The sequence below is a fragment of the Crotalus tigris genome, unplaced genomic scaffold (assembly GCF_016545835.1).
Source record: "Crotalus tigris isolate CLP2741 ecotype Arizona unplaced genomic scaffold, ASM1654583v1 scf7180000023608.1681014, whole genome shotgun sequence".
NCBI classification, from domain to species: domain Eukaryota; kingdom Metazoa; phylum Chordata; class Lepidosauria; order Squamata; family Viperidae; genus Crotalus; species Crotalus tigris.
The window spans coordinates 235,870-259,213 of record NW_024100075.1 but is presented as its reverse complement, the minus strand read 5'-3'; the positions used below and the strand labels follow the sequence as shown (position 1 = coordinate 259,213).

The 23,344-nt window shown below is 38.9% G+C and overlaps 1 protein-coding gene across 1 annotated transcript in view; it reads left to right on the top strand.

Moving 5' to 3' along the window:
- Positions 1 to 18,697: 18,697 nt before the first annotated feature.
- The window catches only part of LOC120297261 (MARVEL domain-containing protein 3-like), a 30,282-nt gene continuing 25,635 nt past the window's right edge, over positions 18,698 to 23,344 (top strand). Inside the window, exons 1-2 of the mRNA XM_039319700.1 lie at positions 18,698 to 18,986; positions 21,842 to 22,069. Coding sequence (XP_039175634.1) covers positions 21,966 to 22,069 — 104 coding nt within the window. The 5' untranslated portion in view covers positions 18,698 to 18,986; positions 21,842 to 21,965. The remainder of the gene's footprint in view (positions 18,987 to 21,841; positions 22,070 to 23,344) is intronic.

The window sequence follows — 23,344 nt, the reverse complement described above, 5'->3', positions numbered from 1 at the left end:
CTGAGATGGTGTAGGGTTTCCTGCCGGAGCAGGGGGTTGGACTAGATGACCTCCAAGGTCCCTTCCAACTTTATTATTATTATTACATAGAGTGTAAGAACTACAACAACCACTCTATAGGACAACCAGGCAGAAGACTGGCAGAATGCATCCATGAACACCAACTGTCAATTAAAAGGCATGACAATTTCACAACATATAGACAGATTTAACCATAGTTTCAATTGGGAAAATGTGACAATCCCAGACCAGGCCAAATCCAGGAATTTCTAGAAGCCTGGCACTCTGACAAATCAGCCATCAATAGACACATAGACATTAACAACATTTACAGACTATGCAAAAGAGACAATCAATCAGCCCAAAAGAGAAAAAGGCTCCAGCATCTCTCCACCAGTAATCAGCACTCAGATCAGCATAGATTAACTCCAAGGTCACCTTCAGACCAACAATCAAGTAAGCAACACCCCAGTCAAGAAACTGCCAGAGAGCCATTAGTAAACAGCTCAACCAAGGAATCCCTAAGACCACCCGCACCCACACAGTCAGACAAGCAAGACACCAGAATATATGTTGTTCGTCCATCGATTTCGATGAAGACCTTGACATCTTGTGGGTTATGGGCCATCAACTATGTGTCCGTAGATGGCTAAAAAGACCGATGTTAGCACGGAATGTTCTGCCACATACTGAACAAAAAATGTAGATACTGTTACTTCAGCATTTACAGCTCTGGCTTTGCGGAACGCTCACTTCTCTTGTGCCAAGATTGTCCTTCTATGTTCAGATGTCTGGCAACCCTGGTACACCAAGGTGCGCCATGTCGGTCGATCATGCGCCAGAAGTTCCCAAGAGATGGTGTTAATATCCAGGGACTTGAGAGAGGCTTTCAACGTGTCTTTGTATCGCTTCTTTTGTCCCCCGTGCGATCGCTTTCCTTGAGACACTCACCATAGAAGAGCTGTTTAGGGATGCGATGATCTGGCATCCTTACAACATGGCCTGTCCAGCGCATCTGGGCTTTCATCAACAGAGTGTAAACTGATGATAGGCCTGCTCTGGAGAGGACATCTGTGTCTGGTATCTTATCCTGCCACCGGATCCTCAGAATTCTATGAAGGCAAGTCATGTGGAAGTTGTTCAGTTGCCTAACGTGCCTCCTGTACACTGTCCAAGTCTCACTAGCATACATCAGGGTAGTTAGCACTGCTGCCTAATAAACTTTAAGCTTGGTAGCAAGATTTATTCCACGTTGGTCCCACACATTAGTCCGCAATCTGCCAAATGCAGAACTTGCCTTGGCAATTCTACAGTTGACCTCGTTGTCAATTGTCACTGCACGGGAGAGGGTACTATATAAACTGACAGCAAACAGCACTCCTTACTAGCACTGATGATGTTACCTAGTTAAGGTAATGAAAGAAAACAAGCAAGCTCAGAGAGCACCAAGGATCCCTCATTTCAATCCTGAGCTACAAATATTCTCCTTCTTAGTCCCTCTCTTCAAATAATTAAAGTCCAATCCCAAATAACAATTAAATCTTAAAAATAACCTTGCACCCAAATGTTACCAAAAATAATAATCATCACCCACTCCCAGTCAAAATGGTAACCACTAGAGATAATAAATCATTATTTTAACCATAATCAAATAAACCTATTTTGTATTTTTCTTCTTTTTGTCCACAATTTTTAAATACCATAAAGTTCTATCATCTACTTTCCCATTGTTTCTTTGTCTCTTCTCTCAAAATTATTATCATTTTTCTCAAAATCCTTTTCTCATTCCAATAAAATAGGTCCAATAAATGTCTTACAGTCCAATACAAAAAACATTCCATATTATTTTTGGTGTATTACCCGTATATAATTTTCAGTTATTAAGTCAGAATCCAATTCTATTGGTAAAATCCAATATTTTTATCTCTTTTTTTTAAAGTTGTAGTTTTAAATCCACCTTAGAGTCCATTTTATTCTATAGGGCTTTGATTTTGATTTTGTTCACTGGGGTTTGTTTTCCAATAACACCTTTTGGTTCTATTATAGAGCTAAATACCGCAAAAATGTCTTGTACCCAAGTGTCAAGTGTTTCCTTTAAAGTAGCTATCTGGAGCCCTCTAATGTCCAAACTTCAAGGTATTTTTATCAGCTTACAATATAAGGAAAGAGAGTTTTCCATGGGAGAGGATCTTTTTTAATTAACTCCAAAGTCTTTCTTTAATTCAAATTCATCTCAACCTTAATCTGTTTTAAAAGAAATCTTTCTAAAATCAACACAATAGTCATCCTTTTGCTGTATATTAAAAAAAAACTTACAAAACTGTAACCATATAAATTTATTTCTAAATGGATAGAAGAAAAAAACAAACTTGCAGTTCTGAAGGTTTTTCAATCCTAACAAGCACTAGAGGAAACAAACAAACAAAAAGCTGTAAAGTGATTAAAAAGATGAGGTTTGCTCAAACCTGGAGTCCTCAAAAGAGACGATATTAATGACTGAGAGCACAATAGAATCCCATGACTCCCAGCTGATTGCAAGAGACTGCAAATATGCAGGATTTTGCTAACTACTCACCAAAAACAGCTGTCTGGAGTACATATAGGTAATCTCAAGATCTCTTCTTCATCCAGAGAGAATTTTGAGTAGTTCAGATCGGGTATCCATTTGTCTTTCAGCTGCAATACCTTCTTGTGGATCCACAGAACTTCAGTTCATCACCCCCCATTGAAAGTGACGCCTTAGTGCAGTGGTTCTCAACCTTTTTAATGCCGCGACCCCCCAACCGGTCGTAAGTCGAGGACTACTCAACCGGTCATTAAGTCGAGGACTACTCAACTGGTGCAGCACCGTTTGCAGAATGGGACTTTTGGCGGGCTCAGCAGGGCAGAGACAGCCTGGACAATTCCTATTGGCTTTTGAAAGCCAATAGAATTAGACTCTATTCAAGAGAGTCTATTCTATTGGCTTTCAAAAGCCAATAGAATAAAAGGGAGTAGCACAGCTAAGGAAAAGGGGAAAAAAATATGGCGGACTGCATTGTTTGGCGACCCCTGTGAAATGGTCGTTTGACCCCAAATGGGGTCCCGACCCACAGGTTGAGAATCACTGCCTTAGTGAGTTATGATGGTAAAGAGGACCAGAATTTTCCTCACTAAGTGATGTGGTTGTAAAGCACAATGTCATTTGACTGCATTGCTTAGTGAGGGCAATTCCAGGCAATCCTAGTTTCCACAATAACCTCAAGATGTGTGTGTTGTTAAGAGGGAAGAAGTGGGAATCCCATGTAAGGAGCATGGGGATGCTGCAGGGGAGAGAGGCTGCAGCAGTGGGGTGGGGAGGCCAGAGAGGGGCCCTTGAGAACCATTGGAGGCTGCCTGCAAGTGGTGTGTGTGTGTGTGTGTGCGTGCATGGGTAAGAGCAAAAGAGGGAGCAACTTAATGGAGTAATTTGCAGCTTTCCAAACTAGCTTCCCCATAGACTTTGCTTGTTTGAAACCAGCAGGATAAGTGGCAGTGATCCTCTGACTACAACTCCCTAGGAGTTGCCTGACTCACAATTGCATGATCAAGGGGTTCGGTGATGACTAGAAACTTTACGATCAGTTGTATGTCCATTTTTCCTGCACCACCATAATTTTGAATGGTTACTGAACAAATGGACATAAACTGAGAACTACCTAGGGTAACTGCTGTATAAGACAAGTGTGAAAGAAGCAATAGTGGCTGTAGATAAGAATGTGCTTCTGCCCACTTTGTTATATGGAACAAACTGAATATGCAGTGGAAATAATTTACTTAATAAGCATGATTAAAAGATAAGAAGAGATGGGGTCAGGAATTATAGGAGGAAGAATAAATAAACATGGATTCAACACTTTAGTGTTGAAAGAGGTATGTTGGGGTGGCCTAGTCACACAGAGAAGAAACAAAGTCCAAATTGCAAATTAAATATGTGAAGAAAGAATGAATGGTTCAAAAGGAAAGAAAAGACTAAGGAAGTTATTACAAGAAGGAGCTGATGCAATCTTCAAAGAGGTGGTGGTGGACTTCCGGTGGATTTTGCGTGCGTGATGGCGGCTACTTTGTAGCCGTCCTCCTGGGTAAGTGTAAGAACCGCTATGAACAGCAGACACCAGCTGTTCAGCGGTTCAAAATCCCCCTCCCGGGCAAAGGGGGGGGGTAGAGAGTGTCTGAATAGTGGTAGAGCCTCTTTCGCACCCCCCAAGTTTTTTTTTTTGGGGGGGTGAAAGGAGTGCTCCCACGGAGTTCAGACTTGTCTCCGCTTCCCAGCTGTTTTTGTCCTTAGGGACAAAACGAGCCGCTGCAAACACCTCCGTGCTTAAAGAGAACTGGTGAGTTTTTTTTTTTAAATGGACAGAGCTGAGTAGAGGATTTAGTTTTTGCTTTCTTTGACTTATTTGGATTTTAAGTTTTAAGATTTGTTTCTATTTTTATTCTCTCTTTTTATTTTTTTTCTTTGTTGAAAGGGAAAGTAAAATGGCGATCGGCAAACTCCTCGGTGTTTTTTTTTCTGGAAGTTAGAATGCTGACCGGCAGGCTTTTTGGTGTTTTTCTTTCTTTCCTTTCCCTTTCTCTTTTTATTTCCTTATGATTGGAATGGTTGTTTTTGGTATCTCTAAGTATTTTTTTTGGAACGGACTTTTTTTATTTAATTATTATTTTTTTTTTTCTTCTCCCTTTTTTTTTCCTTTGAACTCCCTTTTTTTTTATTGTAATGACCCTTTTTTGAAGGACTTTTTTTTTGTTTAATTTTTTGTAATTTTTAAGAAGGAGTAAAACTTTTTTTTAATTCTTTTTCTCTTCCTTTTTTTCCCTTTTTTCTTTTTATTATAATGACCTTCTTTGGAGGGAGTTATGATTTTTGAAGGAATTTTTATAATTTCTTAAGAAGGACTAAAGGTTTTTCTTTAAGATGGCTCCAAAGCGTCCAGGGATTTCTACAGCTTCTAAATCAACAGTTTCACCCTCTTCTGGGGGTCAGCTAATAACTATGAAGGACTTGCAAGACATGATGGGAGATGTTATAATTCAAATTAGGGCAGAAATGAAAAAGATTTTAGAGGAAAACAATAAGATCTTGAGACAAGATTTTGTTTTGGCTTTAGAAGGTGTTGCTTCTGTTCTTGAAAAGGTGAACTCCCATGTGGAAGAGGTAGCTGAAAAAGTGGACATAATGGAGGGGAAAATTGAAAGTATGGAAAAAGAAATGGAAAATGAGATTCTTATGCTTCAATATGGACAAATGGAATATGCCTTAAGAATTAGAGGCCTGGGAGAGTCTTTGCAAGGAGATCTGAAGGAGATGGTTGCAAAGGACTTTGCATTGATTTTGAATAAAGAAAAAGAGGGAATACTTAATGAAATTGAAAAATTATTTAGGGTTAACTCTGTGGTGGCAGCACAGAAGAATCTGCCAAGAGATGTGGTAATTTACTTTGGTAAAAGATCTTTACGCAATGAAATTGTGCAAGCCTATTATAAGAAGAGATTTCAAATTGCTTCACAAGATGTTATAATTTTTAAAGAGATCCCATCTAAAATTTTAAGAAGAAGAAAGGAGTTTGCTTTTTTAGCAAATGAACTTAAAAAGAGAAAAATTTCATTCAGATGGGATGTTCCGATTGGAATGGTGGTGAATTACCTGGGGACATGTTATAGACTTAATACTGTTTCTCAAGCAAAAGATTTTTATACTTCGGTCCTGGGGGTATGTGCATCGCCATCAATTAAGTTTAAAGCTTTGGAAGAAAAGAATGTAGAATCACAGTTTGAAGAGCCTATATTTATGAAAACTGGAGAATCTTTGTGTGAGAGGCCTCAACAAGTCCAGGTTGAGGAGCAGAAGACAACTTGTGCAGTATATAATCCCAAAGAAAAGCAGCAACAGAAGAAGGTTAAGGAAGTTTCATATTTAGTGGTTTCTGAATCTCTGGGAGATGTTAGACCTACAAAGTCTTTGGAGCAATCTTTAAGGGTGGAATTGTTGCCTGAAATGGAAACTGGGAAATCTCAGTCTGAGGGGCATCAACAAGAGAGGAATGGGCAGAGGATAACTTGTACAACTTACAATTGTAAAGATCAATACAAGGAGGAATTTAAGGAACCCTTATTGGCTTCGGAGTCGATGGGAGATTCAGGAATTTTGGAGCAGTCTCCTAAGGCAGAACTTGCAGCATTTCTTACGAGTTTGATACAAGAATGGAGAAGGGAAATGGAAGAATGGAAGAATGGAGAATGGAAAAAACTGGAATGTGAATAATTAATAATACTAATATAATTGAGATTGATAAGGATGTAGTTTTTTATGGATGGAATTAGTTATTGGTGAAGATTGAAATGTTTAATGTGTTTATTAACTTTGTTGTTTTAAGTTTTGAACCTTTAATGATAATATTGTTTAAATTTGTGTTTTGAAGGGATTATAATTTGCTTATTTTAGTGAGTGGATTCTAATGTTTTAAATTTTAAAAATTTGTGGTTTTGGAGGGAGTTTATATAGAGTGATGATTGTATTTAGATTTGTTTAGGATTTAAAAGTGTTTTTAGTTTTTAAATATTATTATTAATATTTTTAAGACAAAATAATTTGTTTAATTAAATGTGCTTAGATTTGTTTAGGACTTATAGGTTTTTTAAGTTTTTTGTTTTTTTTTTTTTTCTTTTTGGATAGGAGAGAAGATTATGAAGATTGAAGGAAATATGTACTTACTTTAAGTTCTTTAAGAGTATTTAGCTTTAATGGTATAACAAAGATTTGTATGTTTATTTTTTCGTTTTAGGATAAAGAAAGAGGGAGAAATTAGATTTTATATTATAGATATAGATATTCAAAGAAAGTAATGTTTAAATTTGTGTTTTTGGAGGGAGCTTATATAGAATGATGATTGTATTTAAATTTGTTTAGGTTTTAAAAGTGTTTTAAGTTTTTTTTTTTTTTTTAATTAAGCCTGTACTCAGCTCTGGGAAGTCCAGGGGAGGGTTTGGGAGCTTGGGAAGGGGGGGGGTGAGGTAGGGGGGGGGTATGGGAAGGGGATTTGTTTTTGTAAAATGTAAAAATTTTCAATAAAAAAAAAAAAAAAAAAAAAGAGGTGGTGGTGAGAAAAATAAAAGACACTATATGAAGTGGTCCATGGGCATGGCGGAAGCAAGGATAGTTTGAAATATAGAACAGGTATGGTGTTAGTGTAAATATTATTCATTTCATTTTCATTTTTAAATGAATTTCATATCTTTGTTTTGATTACTATCTCTTATTCTTTTTCCACTCTTAGTACCACATTGTTTACTCAAAAAGCAAATAGCACAATGAATATGCATATATGTTAATTGGTTCATGTTGTATTTGTTTGAGACTACATGGACAAAAAGGTTGGAGAGAAACAAAGCAAACAAACAAATATTCCACTTTTATCACTTTCCAGATTTGTTCCTGTTCTATCAGTTTCTGCATTAAGCATCAACATCATGGATTCGATTTTATTTAGACTTTAATCACCAGCTAAGATTCTGCACACAAAACACCCCTCTGAAACCCACCATATAAAAGAATGGGAAAAAATCCCTATAGTAAAATGAATCCTTCACAGTTGGAGCCTCCTTGTGGTATAACAAAAAACCTGAAAACCAAGAAACCAAAGACTACATGGCGGGAGTTTGCATCTTTAGTTCTTGTAGAGATGAGTGAACTTTGTACACACAGTAAGTAAAGTAGAATTCTGACTTGTGATTGTTCCATAGCTGATAGAGGAAAAAAAATTTATGCAGAACACAACCGGTTTGCTCTTGGTGCAGTGGTGCTTTGAACATGCTGGAGAAATCGAATCTAACCAAGATAAGGAAAGCACACAGAGCATGACTGAAGACGCTACTTGGATAAGCAGCAAAACATTTCAAGCCTAAAAGAAAAGTCCAGTTGCCATGACTCAACTTCCACACAACTCTATCTGGATGACTGAGGATCTTCATTGACACATGCAGAGCGTGGTTTCTTGAATTCTTCCCAGTTTTTTTAATCACCACTGGTAATTTTTCATGGCAATGAAGTAACATGCTTTTGTGTATATACACACATGGACAAGGAGATATATATATATATAGTTATATGTGTTTGTACACTACCCTCATGTTGTGTTTGTTATGCATGTGCTGGGATGGGCTATATACAGTACTGTATATTCCATTCTGAGAGAGAGGCTTAGAATGGATCGGTCAACAGCCTTTCAAGTTGCTATCCAATTCACTGTCCCATATTGGAGAATTATTCCCTGGAATGTCCAACTCAGTTTTAGTTTGTCACTTCTCCCCTATTCCAAATGTTGATTGTTTTTTATTCAGCTTTTGGAAAGTTTTTCTGACAATGGGCAGTACAAGTGCCAATCCTTTTTATAATTTCCTCCAAACTTTGTGTTGGATTGCAAAGAATAAAAAGAAAGCAGAATTATGTGGAGAAAACGTGTTTATAGAGTTGATTTGATTGTCACATGATCCTGTCTTTACTATCAGAGAAATATTGGTGGTTCTAAGTCAAAAGGTACAGAACATCCCTAACACTTTGCTTCCATCTATTGGCCCTTCAGATTAGATTTGTGAAATAATTGATTATCCTTTTATCAAATGTGATTTGCTTGTGGCATTTTGCCTAATGATTTCATTTTTGCCGAGTAATGGTGCTTTGAGGCAATATTTATTTCTCTATTCATTCATACAGCTAAGTTAGAGAATTTTTTAAAGATATTATTTGAAGAACAACCTGGCAATATGTGCCTAGGTGCCTGCCTCATCTGATTTTATGTTTTTATAATTTTCTTTTATTTAAAAAAATATTAAGACAACATACTGCAAAGAAAAGCATCAGGTCTGTGGCATCCTTTTTTATTTTATTTTTTAAAAAAACTTTTGGTATTTCAGAGATTTCATAGGCTTTCCCAGAAAATAAAACAGTGGTTGGCTGCAGTCGGTATTTTGTTTAGATATGTGCCCACTTGCTGAGAATAAAAAGTTCAACTACTGGCAAATGTCTGTTTTGTAATTGGCCGTGTCACATCCATAAAACATGGCTATTTCAAAAGAATGTCCACAACACGCACTGAAAATATCAAATCTGCTTATGGGTATAATTTTATTATCTATCAGCTAATACAGTACATAGCAACAATGAACATTTCCTTCTTTGTATTTTTATTCATATGGAAATCAATATTCAGTCATAAACAGTAATTTGGATATTTGATTAAGCTAAAAACAAAGCAACCACATTATGGCTTACTGATAACTAAAAACCAAGCTAAGTTATTAATCATAATAATGATATCAACCGAGAACCACAGCAATGTTAACCCAGGGTTGGTTTTTTGGTTTTTTTTTTTTGAAAACAATACAGATACACTGGATTTCAGATGTACAATAGAAGTTTAATCTATTCTAGACTTCTAAGTTTGTCAGATGCAAACAACCAGATGTACGGTGAAGAGTTCAAAGTAGCTGATTTATTATTACTGCCTATAACACAGGAATCTCCCCAGACTGGCAATGTTAGCTAGGGAAAGACCATATAAGACTCTTAAAGAGGGGGGGTATGTGTGTCAGATATAGCCCTCTTGCATTTATGTAGTGAGCCTAGACTGATTTCTCGCTTGAGTCCTCCTCCCATCCGTGATGGTTGCTGTCTAACAGAGATATCATTTGAAGTAAAGCTTCCCTCAAGCTGAGCTCAGCTTCTGGTACCTACAAGTATATTTTCTTATATTTACTAACTTCACTAAACTATCATTAGCACATTTGAATTATGCCATAAATCTTACAAGCACATGCTATTCTGCAACTTAGCTAGTAGCAAGGAAATATGGACTTCTGGTCCAAAGCAATTGAAAATTAACAGATTTCTTTCCCTTGTCCTATATATCATTATATATGAAGGTACTTTTTGTAGCTTCCCCATGAATAACCAAAAGTACTTTGTATCTCCTCATTCATGGCTGTCGAGTGATTTTACCACCTGAGGTAAAGTGGTATCCTTTCTTCCATTCCATAAATCTGACACAATTGCTGCCTGAATTTTAGTTCATTTCTGACAATGGATGGTACCCTTCTCGGCACCACTGAAGACCGTACTAACTTAAAAGCACTGGGCAGACTGTAAGGTACATTGAGTTTTGTCTTCTAATACAGAGGTCCCCAACCCCTAGGCTGAGGCCCACTACCGGTCCAGGGCCAATTTGGAAGTGGGCCACAAAAACTCTGGGCTGACATGTGCGTGAATGCATACACTAGTTCACTGCTTGCATGGGCCAGTTCTCCTCTCCCCACCCCTGCCAGGCTGCCAAGCTATAAAGGTTGGGGACCGCTCCCTTAATACCTTGTCATCTCTTTTCAGTATCTATCATCAAAGTTAGCCAACTCTTGATCTAATGTTTGGACTGGCCCACTTGTTCACTTTTTTTCCTCCTAGGCTTTGACACTGATGACATTGAAAACAGAAATTAGAGCTAACTACACCATCTGAAGAATATAAAGCACTTACTTGCAATGCCGTTTTTCTCACTGCTCATCAGAGGCAATTTAAGCCATAACTGGTTTTGAACATCATCGCCAATATTTTTTAAATATTAATGTGGCTTAGAGTAAACATGCATAAGGTTAGAACAATATTACTGCAAGTTAAATAAATTAAAACACTCTGAACAGTGGTATCTAGTTTTGACATCTACATAGAACAATGAACATTTTTTTCTTTGTATTTTTAGTCGTATGTCAAAACTGTGCCACTAGATGTCATAATTGGATTTTCTTTACAATATTTCTACTGAGCTTAAAAACATACCAGTAATATTGGATAAGTGCACACAATTTGAATGACTGGAGATCAGATCAAGCCTGCCCCACAGGAACCATACAGATTGAGGGCATGCATGACTGTCCATCTATTTTCATCTGTTCTTCAGGGAAACCATAGTTCATTCCATATGGGAATGGGAGAATGCCTGCTGCGCTATAACCCCCTTCATGTTTGAATACTGCAGTTCATGTGAAGAATGTTCCATGTTATTCACATTATCACTGGATTAAAGCTGCATTGCTCAACCTACCACCATATTAGGCATGTATTCTAGTCGTGCCCCATGTTATATACCTATGCATTGGCAAGGATAATTGCAGTCAAAAGACCTGAGTATTAAATAGCTGTTTGTATATAAACTTCTATGTCAGTGGTTCTCAACCTTTTTAATGCCGCGACCCCCCAACCGATCGTAAGTCGAGGACTACTCAATCGGTCGTAAGTCGAGGACTACTCAACTGGGGCAGCACCGTTTGCAGAATGGGACTTTTGGCGGGCTCAGCAGGGCAGAGACAGCCTGGACAATTCCTATTGGCTTTTGAAAGCCAATAGAATTAGACTCTATTTAAGAAAGTCTATTCTATTGGCTTTCAAAAGCCAATAGAATAAAAGGGAGTAGCACAGTTAAGGAAAAGGGGGAAAAAATGGTGGACTGCGTTGTTTGGCGACCCCCGTGAAATAATCGTTCGACCCCAAATGGGGTCCCGACCCACAGGTTGAGAACTACTGTTCTATGTAATCAAGACTCCTATAGGCATGAATAAGGTTGTTCCCTGTTCTGACTCCGCTTGGTCCAGTTTCCCCCCAGTTTCATGTAATTCAGAAAGAGCAAGAAGCCATTTCAGCTACACCTTACCAGAATGGACAAGGGGTTTCATTTTCCTAGGCCAAGCCTCACCAAAAGTTTTGCATTCCTTGCAAATTGTTCTCTCCTCCCAGCTGATAGTCTGGGACAGCCTGTGCAAAAGTGCCTACTGATTTTCTTTGGCTAGATCTAAACCACTTCGTCTTAGAATGTTAGAATATAAAGTTAAGCTAATGTGTGTACCTGGCAAGTGTTTTTCTACGTTATTGGATAAAAAAAAAAAATCTATTTAGGATTAAGGAAGAGCAACTGATCAACCTTCTTTTACCAGGCAGGTCCTTCTCTGCTAGCTTTTGACAAACCTTAATATATTATCTTTACACCTCACCTCCGTTCTATCAAGGTAAAATTTCTATGTTGAGCAGAAAGGCCCAATGACTCCTCCTCCTCCTCCTCCTCCTCCCACTTCTGCAGCTAACATCCAATTTATTCTTTTCAGCAGCCTTCCCACTTTGCACCAACTAATCTGGGTTTCCCTGGGTTTTATTAAAACCAACAACCCAAGTTCAAGAGCCAAGTCCCTTTCAGTCATTTTAGCTGCAAGCCATCACCTTCATTTCCAATTTTTCCCCCTAAAGTTCTCCTTCCCAGAGTGCCCCCTCCCCACTTCTAATGCCAGCATGGCATTCAATACTGAGATTAGCCCACCTGCACCTGATCTTCCACTGTGAGAATGTTCCTTTGAGAGTGTAAACTAGTCTCTATTCTCAGCTCTTTATCAGCTAAACAAGTACAAACTTTTTTTGTTATCTGTCTGAAGAAGTGAAGTCAGATAACATAGGAGAGCCTGGGCTGATCGCAAGCCACTAGCAGGCTACAGTGATTAGTTTTATGTATCTCTTTGGTACTATCCAGTGGTTGGCTGGGTTTCAGGATCTTGGAGCCTTAACTCCTTGATGGCTAAAACCATCCAAATAAATAATCAGTAGTCTTATAGCACATTTTTTTGGATCATGGTAGTTTTCTTTATCAATAAGGAACAGGGTGTCCCTGAAAGACAAATCATTCTTTTACCCATGCTTCAAAATTCTGTCTGAATTTCTCTGGATGCAGTTAAGATTTTCCTGGGGTTGCCCATCCCTGACCAAACTTAAAATAACTTGCTAACAATGAGCAACAAATCATACCACAATAAATACATAGACATAAACATAAATAAATATGCAGGTGCACGTTTCCCTTTGGTAAACCAAGATACCAATTTTGTCTCCATAATCTTCTCTGGCAACACTACTAAAGGGTCTATTCGTGTTCCCTACAATGTAGGTCCAGTGTAGTTTGAGTGTAACATGTTAGTAATAACTCAGTGCCAGAGAAAACTGACCGATCTCTATATAACAAAGAAAATGGATACAAATGACATCAGAAACAGCAATAACCCCAACATTATGGGAGAACTTATAAGCACACCTGGACAGATTCTGTCTCTGACTTCAAGGTGATGGTTTTTTTGGGAAAAAAAGAATTTACAAGAAACTATTTCATTCTAAAAGCATCAAGTAGGTACACATTCAAAGATTTAGTACAAATTATCATGGAATAAGCAAAGAACAAGACTTTTGTTAATTAACTATACAGTAGATAATCCTTGACTTATGACTGATCACTTAGTGGCCATTTGAAGTTACGATGGACATATCTGGGGGAGCACTTAAGACCCAGATTCAAAATTCTGACAGTTCCTCCTCCCTTGTGGACACAAAACCTTATCTTATAACGGTTTTGCCAAAAAACAGCAATTATTTCTAGTGTTTCGCAAAACCAAGCCATTGTGAATGATGTGTTCACTTAACAACAGCTGCAAAAAAAATTGTAAAATCAGGCTGGTCATGTGACCAATACACTTTATGACCATCATGATTTATGACCATAAGGAGTAGGCTCCATTATGGTCGTAACTGGAGGACTACGTGTATTCAGTTGAAGAATGGCCATGTCATATCACTTCAGTAACTTCTAACGGTAACGTCGTTTCAGACAATTTTTTTTCATTGTGCCTCTTTTTTTCCTTTCTCTACACATTTCCAATAAAAAAATTATCATACTTGTCTTACAGAACTTAATCTGATGGACTGCAATCCATGAGCTTGGGCAAAATAAGCATGATAGTCTTTCAAGGGTTGTTTTTTGTTACATAGTTGAGAATCCACTAGGATAGGAGTCTATGCAAAAAGTTCAAAATAGAACTACCTTTCCTCTGAAATATTACAAGGTGAAACAAACAAATTATGATCCAGAAACTATATAGGGAGGATTTCTGAATACAATTCAAACATCAAAAGAATCCATTTGACTGCACTGAAGAATGTTGCTAGAAAGCAGCATTGCAGGGAAGAGATGCCTTCTTAATCTCATGAAAATTGAAACAGGGTGTGAATAATTCATCCTGAACTTTAACACTCATTACAATGTAAATAAAGTAATTTAAAATAATGATTATTCAGGGTCAGAAGTAGCAAATAAATCTTTTGCAGAGCAGAGCTTACATACAAGTATTTAAGAATTCTTTGGATGGATCTTCATGCTTCCTTACACATTCATAGCAATCGGTGCCAGCAGAAGACACACCTCTGTGTGTCTCCTTTGCCCCAGTAATGCCCACAAAGGTATCCAATGTAGGTATGCAACAGGATGATGCAAAACTAATTGCATAGGTTCCTCCAGTTCATTATTATTTTATATACAGTATAATGCTGTTTAAAAACAGACCAAAAGAGCAAATTATTTTAAAATAGTCTGTCATTCCTTTCTATCTATATCAGGGGTCCCCAACCTCCAGTCCATGGACCGGTACCGGGCCATGGCATGCAGCAACCGGTCCTCACAAACAAACAAAACCCCATCCATAGGATGCAGGCAGCACACAAAACCATACAATTTCTGGTCCGTGGAAAAACCTTTCTCCATAGAACTGGTCCCTGGTGCCCAAGAGGTTGGGGACCTCTGATCTATATGGCAACCTGAAAGGGCTCTAGGTATGTGAGAGGGATCTAGGTGGTCCTGGTGGACCACCACTTAAGTATGAGACAGCAGTGTGCTGTAGCTGCTAAAAAAACCAATGCAACCTTCCCTCAATAAAAGGATAGCATCAAAATCACGGGAAGTCATAGTACTGTTCTGTACCATGCTAGTGAGGCCACTTTTGGTCAAGTTCTGGTCACTATGATACAAAAAAGATACTGTGGCCCTACAAAGAGTATCAAGAAGAGCAACAAAAATGATAAGGGGTCTTGAGACTAAATCATGGCTAAGGGAACTAGTTTAGCCTTCTTTAGCCTAATGAAGAGAAGGCTCAGGGGAGACCTGATAGCAGTCTTCAATACTTAGATGAGGGAATTGAAGGGGAACTCATCAAATTTGCAAATGACAGCAAACTGGCAGGAGTAGCCAACACTCCAGAAGACAAACTCAGGATCCAAAAAGATCTCGATAAACTTGAAAATTGGACCCTATCCAACAAAATGAGTTTCAATGTGAAGAAAAGCAAAGTCTTACATTTTGATAGGAAAAATCAAAGGTACAAGTACAGATTGGGTAAGACCTGGCTTAAGAACAGTAACTGTGAGAGGGACCTTGGAGTCCCAGTGGATGATCACTTGTCTATGAGCCAGCAGTGTGCAGCAGCAGCCAAAAAAGCTAATACAATACTGGGTTGTATAAACAGAGGCATAGAATCAAGATCATGCAAAGTATTAGTACCACTTTATAAAACCCTAGTAAGACCACCCCTGGAATACTGCAGCCAATTTTGGTCACCATATCAAAAAAAAGATGTTGAGGGTTTGGAAAAAATTCAGAGAAGAGCAACCAAGAAGATCAAAGGCCTGGAGACTAAAACATACGAAGAACGGCTACGGGACTTGGGTTTGGCTAGTCTAAAGAAAAGAAGAAATAGGGGAGACATGATAGTAGTGTTCCAGTATCTGAGGGGAGGGAAGGATGAGAAACAATGGTTGGAAACTGATCAAAGGGAGAAGCAACCTGGAATTAAGGAGAAACTTCCTGACAGTGAGGACAATTAACCAGTGGAACAGCTTGCCTCCAGAAATCGTGGGTGTTCCATCTCTGGAAGTTTTCAAGAAAAAGATTGGACAACTTTTTGTCTGGGATGGTATAAGGACTCCTGCCTTGGGCAGGGGGTTCGACTAGGAGATACCTTCCAGCCCTATGATCCTATGATTGATTACTTGAACTTTTTTTTGGCATGAATATGTTCACGTTCAGGATTTATTTACATCTTAGTTTGTAGTTAATTTCATCTGCAATTTGAAAGAGGTAAGCTATTTTCTGTAATTTCTAGCAGGGCATTTTACTAATGGAAGGTACAATCTATTATTCCGCCCTGCTCTCTTATTACAACTGTTTGGAGTTATGTTTTTCCAAGAAAAATGGAAGGATCTGCTCTGTTCCTCTCATTTTTAAAATCAAGAGGCTGCTGTAATAGCCAGACTCCTAGTGATTTGTTGCTTCTCAGGAGAAACACTGAGATAGGAAGCAATTAAATTTACAGTTTTAGAAAATGGTTGAGTAGCAGATTGAATTTGAGCAGATGTCTGTTGATCTTTTATAATTTTCCCAGAGCATACATTTATATTTGATATGGTAGATTATCCTGTTTCTTCTAATTTTTCCTAATTACTTTCACCTGGCAAAGGTATTATGTCTCCCCCTCCCCCCCATTATGTCTTTTCCAAAATACTCTGATGCTTTCCCCGTATTTGGAGTAGTGAGAAGTTCAGCAGATAGTTTAATTTAGATTTATATTTTTACATTAATGCATCAGTATGTGCAGACTAAGGCAAAAAGCTTTGCTCTGCATGTTCATACCCACACCCACACATACACACTACACAAATACACACACACAGAGACACCCACACAGAAACAGACACAGAAAAACACACACACGATACATGAGGCAGGTTAGGGTGGCTCTTACAAGGACGCAAATAGTAAAGAGTCTGTTCATGGAACCATCACCTATTTAACAGCAGATTAAATTTGCAGCATTTGCTTTATAAAGAAGATTGAGGAGGGGGTCTGCCACAAAGAAGAGGGGGACAACCTATTTTCCAAAGCACCAGAAGGCAAGACAAGAAACAATGGATGGAAACCAATCCAACGAAAGAAGCAACCTGGACTTAAGGAGAAACTTCCTAAGTGAGAACAATTAACCAGTAGAACCAGCTTCCCTTTAGAAATTGTAGGTGCTTGATTACTGGGGGGTGTTAACTGTAGGGGTTTAAAGCTTATCACCAACCCCTTGAACTGAACACAAAGCATATGGCAGCCAATGCAACTTGCAGAGCTAAAGTGAAATATGTGCTAATTGAGAAGCACACGTAACTGCCCACAGGTCACATTTGCACCAGCTGCAGTTCAAGATGCTCTTCAAAAGTAACCCCATATAGAGCACATTTCAGTAATCCATTCAGGAGATGACCAGAACATACATAAGAACAGAACTTCCTGGCCGAAGAACGGGTGCAACTGGGATACAGTGCAAAGGTCCTTTTGGCCATCACTGTCACCAGCTCCTTGAGCAGGAATCCAAGTCCAGGAGAACCCTCAGTTTGCATGCTGGGTCTTTTGGGGGCAGTCCCGGCCCATCAAAAATCTAAGATGATTAAGTCCTGGAAGCAGAAGTCCCTAAACCCAAAATTACTCAGCCTTGCTATGGCTGAGCTGAAGCCTGTCATTCCACGTCCAGCTCCCTTCAGTTTAAAGACACCTGGATAGGAACCAACTGTTTAATTTATATATTTGTTTACATGGTTAATTTAATGCATAATTAATGCAGTTATTTCCTTTGAAAAATAATGTTTGCTGTATTGTGTTTATGAACGCAACTTGTAGAACAATCTTTATAAAAAGAAATATCCCCACAAAACTCACCATTTTGGGTTTCTGTTGTTGCATAAAATTACAAATAGTGAATGACTTTATTGATTTTATTTCTGTACATTTTTTAAAAATATAGATAAAATATACATTTCAATAGTAAATTTGCATTCCTGGATAGGAAAGTTTTTACCCTGTAGAATCTGATGCATACAAGAAGGGGCAACAATCTAAGCATTCATTTCAAACAATAACCTGAGTTAAAGTGGACAAGCTTGATAAAAAAATGGGTATATTCACACAGATGCTTTGTCTCAGTGTTTTTCAACCTTGGCAACTGTAAGATATATGGATATATATATGTGCTGGTTGAGGAATTCTGGAAGTTGAAGTCCACCTGTCTTAATAATTGCCAAGATTGAGTAACGCTGCTTTAAATATATAACCTAACGCATAACAACTGTATTTGCCAAACATATTCGTCTTATTTGGTTTATTTTTGTGACTTAACACGTTTGCTTATCTTTTCATTGAATTGACTATATTGTGCAAACTCAGAGCACGGGCTAGTTTGGGATCCAAGGGCTGAGAGAATACAGCCGCTTTATGTGAAACCTGAGCCAGCCTTCTGCAGAACAAACCGTCAATAGTAATTCCTTAAGGATCTACAGTCAGGTAGCCTAAGGAGCCAACCAGCCATGTTCCCTCAGACATTCAAATCTACATTGCAACATTACCAGTATTACTGCCCCATCTTGTCACCAACAAAGCCCTTCATTTTCTCCCTTAAGTAGAGATAGAGCGAGTTCATCTCTGCAAAGAAAGCCAACGACACCCCTTGACATTTTCAGACGTTATTTCTCTTAAAATAGATATTTAAGATATATAGCCTTCAAATCCCAGAATTCCCCAGTCAGCTCTGCTGGCTGAGGAATTCTGGGGCTTGAAGTCCACCTGCCTTATAATTGCCAAGATTGAGTAACGCTGCTTTAAATATATAACCTAACACATAATAGCTGTATTTGCCAAGATATATATATTTATATCTTAAGCAGGTGCTCTTTGCGCCTCAGCGCACCGGAGAAACGTCCCCCTTCGGGCGCGCCAGTCGCCGCGCTCCGCCCTTTCAGGTTGGGCAGGTCGCTCCTATTTGCTTTGAGCGTCTCAGAAACTGCGGGCGCTGCAGACTGAAACTTGATCCTTCCCGAGATCGGAAGGTTGGCGGGGCTGAGCGACTGTGGGACTGTACGTGGCCGTGCGAAGTTTCACCTAGCAGCGCCTTCTCTCTTGCGGCCGCACGAACCAGGAAACGCAGAGCTCCTCCGGCCCTAGTCCTCGGAAGGGACTCCCGGCTGGGAAGAGACAAGGCTGAAAAAATTCCCGGCGCGTTGCTGAACGAAGGGAGGCCCTTCAGCAGCTCTGGGGGTGAGTTGGGAAAAAATAAGGTGGATCGGGAACACATACAACTTTGGATATTTGTGTAGTAAAGAAGGCTGGATTTCCGCAAGAACTTCGCTTTAGTCTCCTCCCCGTCCTGGATTTGAAGATCTGGGATTTGTAAGCAGCCCATCTCACGTCCCAGAAACCTATCCCGCTTTGTTCTGCTAGAATACGATCCCTTTAAATCAGTACAGGTAGTCCTCGACTTACAACAGTTCGCTTAATGACAGTTTGAAGTTATAAAGGCACTGAACAAAGTGAGTTATGACTGTTTTTCACACTTACAATCATTGCCGCATCCCCCATGGTTATAATTTACATTACAACTGACTCACATTTATGACGGTGGCAGGGTCCTGGAGTCATGTAATCACCTTTTTACCACCTTCTGACAAGGTCAATGGGGAAACCAGATTCCCTTAACAACCGTGTTACTAATTTAACAACTGCAGTGATTCACTCAACATAAATCTGGCAAGAAAAGTCATAAAATGGGGCAAAACCCACTTAAGAAACCTCTCACTTAGCAAGGTAAATTTTGGGCTCAGTTGTGGTCGTAAGTTGAGAACTATTTGTATTCATCAACCTGGTGCCAACCTGTTGAACTACTCACCCTAGGCGGTTTAATCAGTGGTGACCATGCTAGCTGGCAAACTAAGGGACCTCTAGCCCAACCAACCTTTCTGCAAATCATCAGGTTGAAGAAGGCGGAGTTAAATCCCTGGCTGCCCGTTAGCCCTGCACTCCATCTCAAACTCAAGACAGATTTCAGGAACAAAGCTTAAAACAAATTCTTGGTTTTGCTCTCACATCTTCAGTGCTGAATGAGGAGCACCATTTGGGGAATGTCAGGTGACTGTGGTCCACCTGGCGGAAGGATAGGATGCAATTAAAATGGCTCAGCGTAGGCTAGGGCAGAGGTCCCCACCCTTTTGGGCACCAGGGACTGGTTCTGTGGAGAAAGGTTTTTCCACGGACCGGTTTTGTGTGCTGCCTGCATCCCACGGATGGGGCTTTGCTTGTTTGTGCGGACTGGTTGCTAGCATGCCGTGGTCCAGTACCGGTCCACAGACCGGGGGTTAGGGACCCCTGGGCTAGGACAAGCACATTCCCAGAATATATAGTCTCTCTCATCATAAGTCAGGTTTCAGGCAGTCTACTGTAGGCAGTCTACTGTAGTCCTTTCTGATTCCTGCATCTCAGATGGGAATTTGTGGTGTCACAGATACAGTTGGGCTAAAATGGTATCCTCTCTGACTATTGGCTGGGGCTGATGAGAGCTGGGAGTTCAATCACATCTGGAAGGTGTGCAATTTTATCCCATGGCAAGATCAAACCTGAATATGATCTTGGATTTACCATACCTGGCAATGTAATGAAAGATGGAGATAAAGCTTGTTGGATTAGATTGGTTTTGTCAATTTATTTATAAAATAGTGAAGGTAATATATAACAATCCAAAGCTGGGATACGGTCCATTAAAAACAAACATAACTTATAATACATTAAAAGTAAAATTAAGATAATTCAGTAGAAGTGTTGACATCATAAGCTGCCTTGGTTCTGTCAGTACATTTATTTATTGAGCCTACATTTGTTTTTAATGGAAATCTAAAGGGTTTAGATAGAGTAAAGATAGAATAAAATTCAGCAATTCCTAAGTCAGTAGGAACCCTGAGTGGGCTTTAATTTTGTGGCTTATGATAAAAAAGAGCAGAAAGAGCTGCAGTTCAGAAGATCAGCATCAAGTATTACAATCACACCCTCCTATGTGACTATAGAATTATCTGGTCATTTGCATGGTAGCCCTCCCAGATCCATATGCCCTAAACAGAGATTCCTCCTTTGCTTGAACATGACACAGTGAACACATCAGCGCTGATATAAATGAGGAACGAAAGATGCATTGTGCCTGTGTGAACCAGTTGCAGCTGACTGAATTAAAACCCATCCTAGAGAGAATTAAGTTATGTATTCCCAAGAAGAGATACAGCAGACCTCGGTAAAATAATCCATTTTCCCATAAACTATGTAATTTTAAAACATTTTAATGATTTTTTTCCCCACAAGGTTATAAGAATTACTCTACAAGTGATCCTTGACTTAAAAACTATTCATTCAGTGACTGAAGTTACAACTGCATTGAAAAAAGTTACTTGTGGCTGTTTTTCACACTTACAACGACTGCAGTATTCCCATGGTCATGTGATCAAAGTTCAGACACTTGGCAACTGGCTCGTATTTATGGTGGTTGCAGTGCCCTGAGGTCATGTGATCATCTTATGCCACCTTTTGATAAGCAAAGTCAATGGGCTAGTCAGATTCACTTAACAATTATGCTATTAACTTAACAACTGCTGCGATTCACTTAACAACTGTATCAAGAAAGGTCACAAAATGAATCAAGAATCACTTAAAACTGTTTCAGTTACAAATTTCGGGCTCTGTCGTGGTCATAAGTTGAGGACTACTTGTATTCCATAAATTTTGCTGATCTCTTAAAACTGCAACATTTTTAGGCTGCATTCCTGTGACTTTTTGCCATTTGTTGTATTCCTCTGATTTTTGAAATTTATAGCATTATAAATTGATCTAATCATTCAGTTTAGCAATTCCAATCATTTAGTTTAGCAGCTCCCTGCCTCACATTTTGTTCCCCAACATGGTACTTTCTATATGTTTTGGGCTCATATTCTATAGTTACTGACCAAGTTGACAAGTATATATTTTGGGGAGCTGTTATCCAAAATTTTGGGATGGCATTGAATTGGGAAAGGATGCTCTAATCTATACTACATAGCAAGTAATAAAACCTACTACTGTCGCTTTCTTTTTAATAGATTACCTTTGTGCCTTATTTTGTGTTTCTAACCGAGTAACAAAATTGTTGACTGAATGTTAGCCATTCATCAAATTGAAGCAGAAGCAAGCTCCACTTGTAGGTAACTTCAGCCAAAATAGAAGATGCCCCATTCCGGGAAATTTCATCAAGACAGAGCCTACATTCCTAGGGAGAACCCCAATTATTTTGATAAAAGAAGCAGGCAACCAAATTCATCCGGTGGAAGGTAAGTTTACAAATCATCCTTTGAATAGAATAGAGTTTTAATGCTCTCATTTCCACGTTTCCTATCAAATTGCTGATAAGCGTTTTAATATTCTGTCAGGAAAAATAGGGAGAGAGCACATTGTTTTGGGTATGTGCGAAGTGTTTTCCCACACCAAAAAAGCCCTCGGGCCAAGGCATACTTTTCTAAACTGAGTAGCCTTGCATGTAGGGGGCAGGAGGAGAGTCTTGAAATCTCTGCCCCAACATCTCAGTTAAGCTTGAGTGGGAGTTTCCATTAGCCCCCCCCACCAGTGATTTTACTCAACTTAATTGTTATTCACAGCATATCCGATTTCAGGAAAAGTTGCAGTACACAAGGAAGGGGGGAGCATTCTCTTTCAAAGCTCTTCCCACAGGGCTGTAAACAATAGAAAAACACTTGCAAACATTAATGAAAGGTGGGTTCCCCGCCCCTTCTAAACATAATTGTCCAGCTTAGGGAGTGGGATATTTTGGTCTTTGCAAGATGTGGTAAGAGAGTGGTAACTAACATGCTCCTTCCCCAATCTTCTTCTTCGTGGAAGTTAAGATCTGGGAGAGAAAATTATACATTGGTACTAATAGATACTTGAAGCTCCAGTGGGGGAAAAAAGCTTGGAAGTTAAGTGTGTCTTGGCAGCAGATGTATTTTACACAAACAAACAAACAAACAAACAGGCATGTGCACACACATACAGCACATATCTCTGGTATCCTCTCCATGTTTTTGTGGAATTATCATAAATCTGAAGCAAAATACTTTTTCTCTCAGTTCCAATAATGCCAAATTCCCCAACTCTTTCTTCATTTCTCTATTTATAATGTCTGCCTTAGTTTCTACTTGATTAGTAATTTGGTTCAAGTCTGCAGGCAGTTGCCCTATTGATTCTTCAGTTTTCTTCACTTCTTCTTCCAGATCTTTTTTTTTAATTCCTGCAAATCCTTCTTCCATTTCCTTTTTTTAAATTATTGCAGTCATTTCTACCAAATTCTTCAACTATTTTCTGCAATAAATCTGGTGAAATGTCCTTATCTGTAAGTTGTTCTAGTAGAACCACTGAATCCTTTCCCCAATTTGGCAACTTTCTTTGTGGTTGTCATGGTGGGAAAGTGAAAGTATGTCAATTATAGTACTAGTTTAAAGTAAAAGATAGGCTTTTTTTCTGTTTTGTTTATCTCTGTTTTAACATTTCCATTCCAATTAGTTTTCTGGAGTTAATCATCTCACAGCTTAGCCTTCTTATTTTGTAAAATC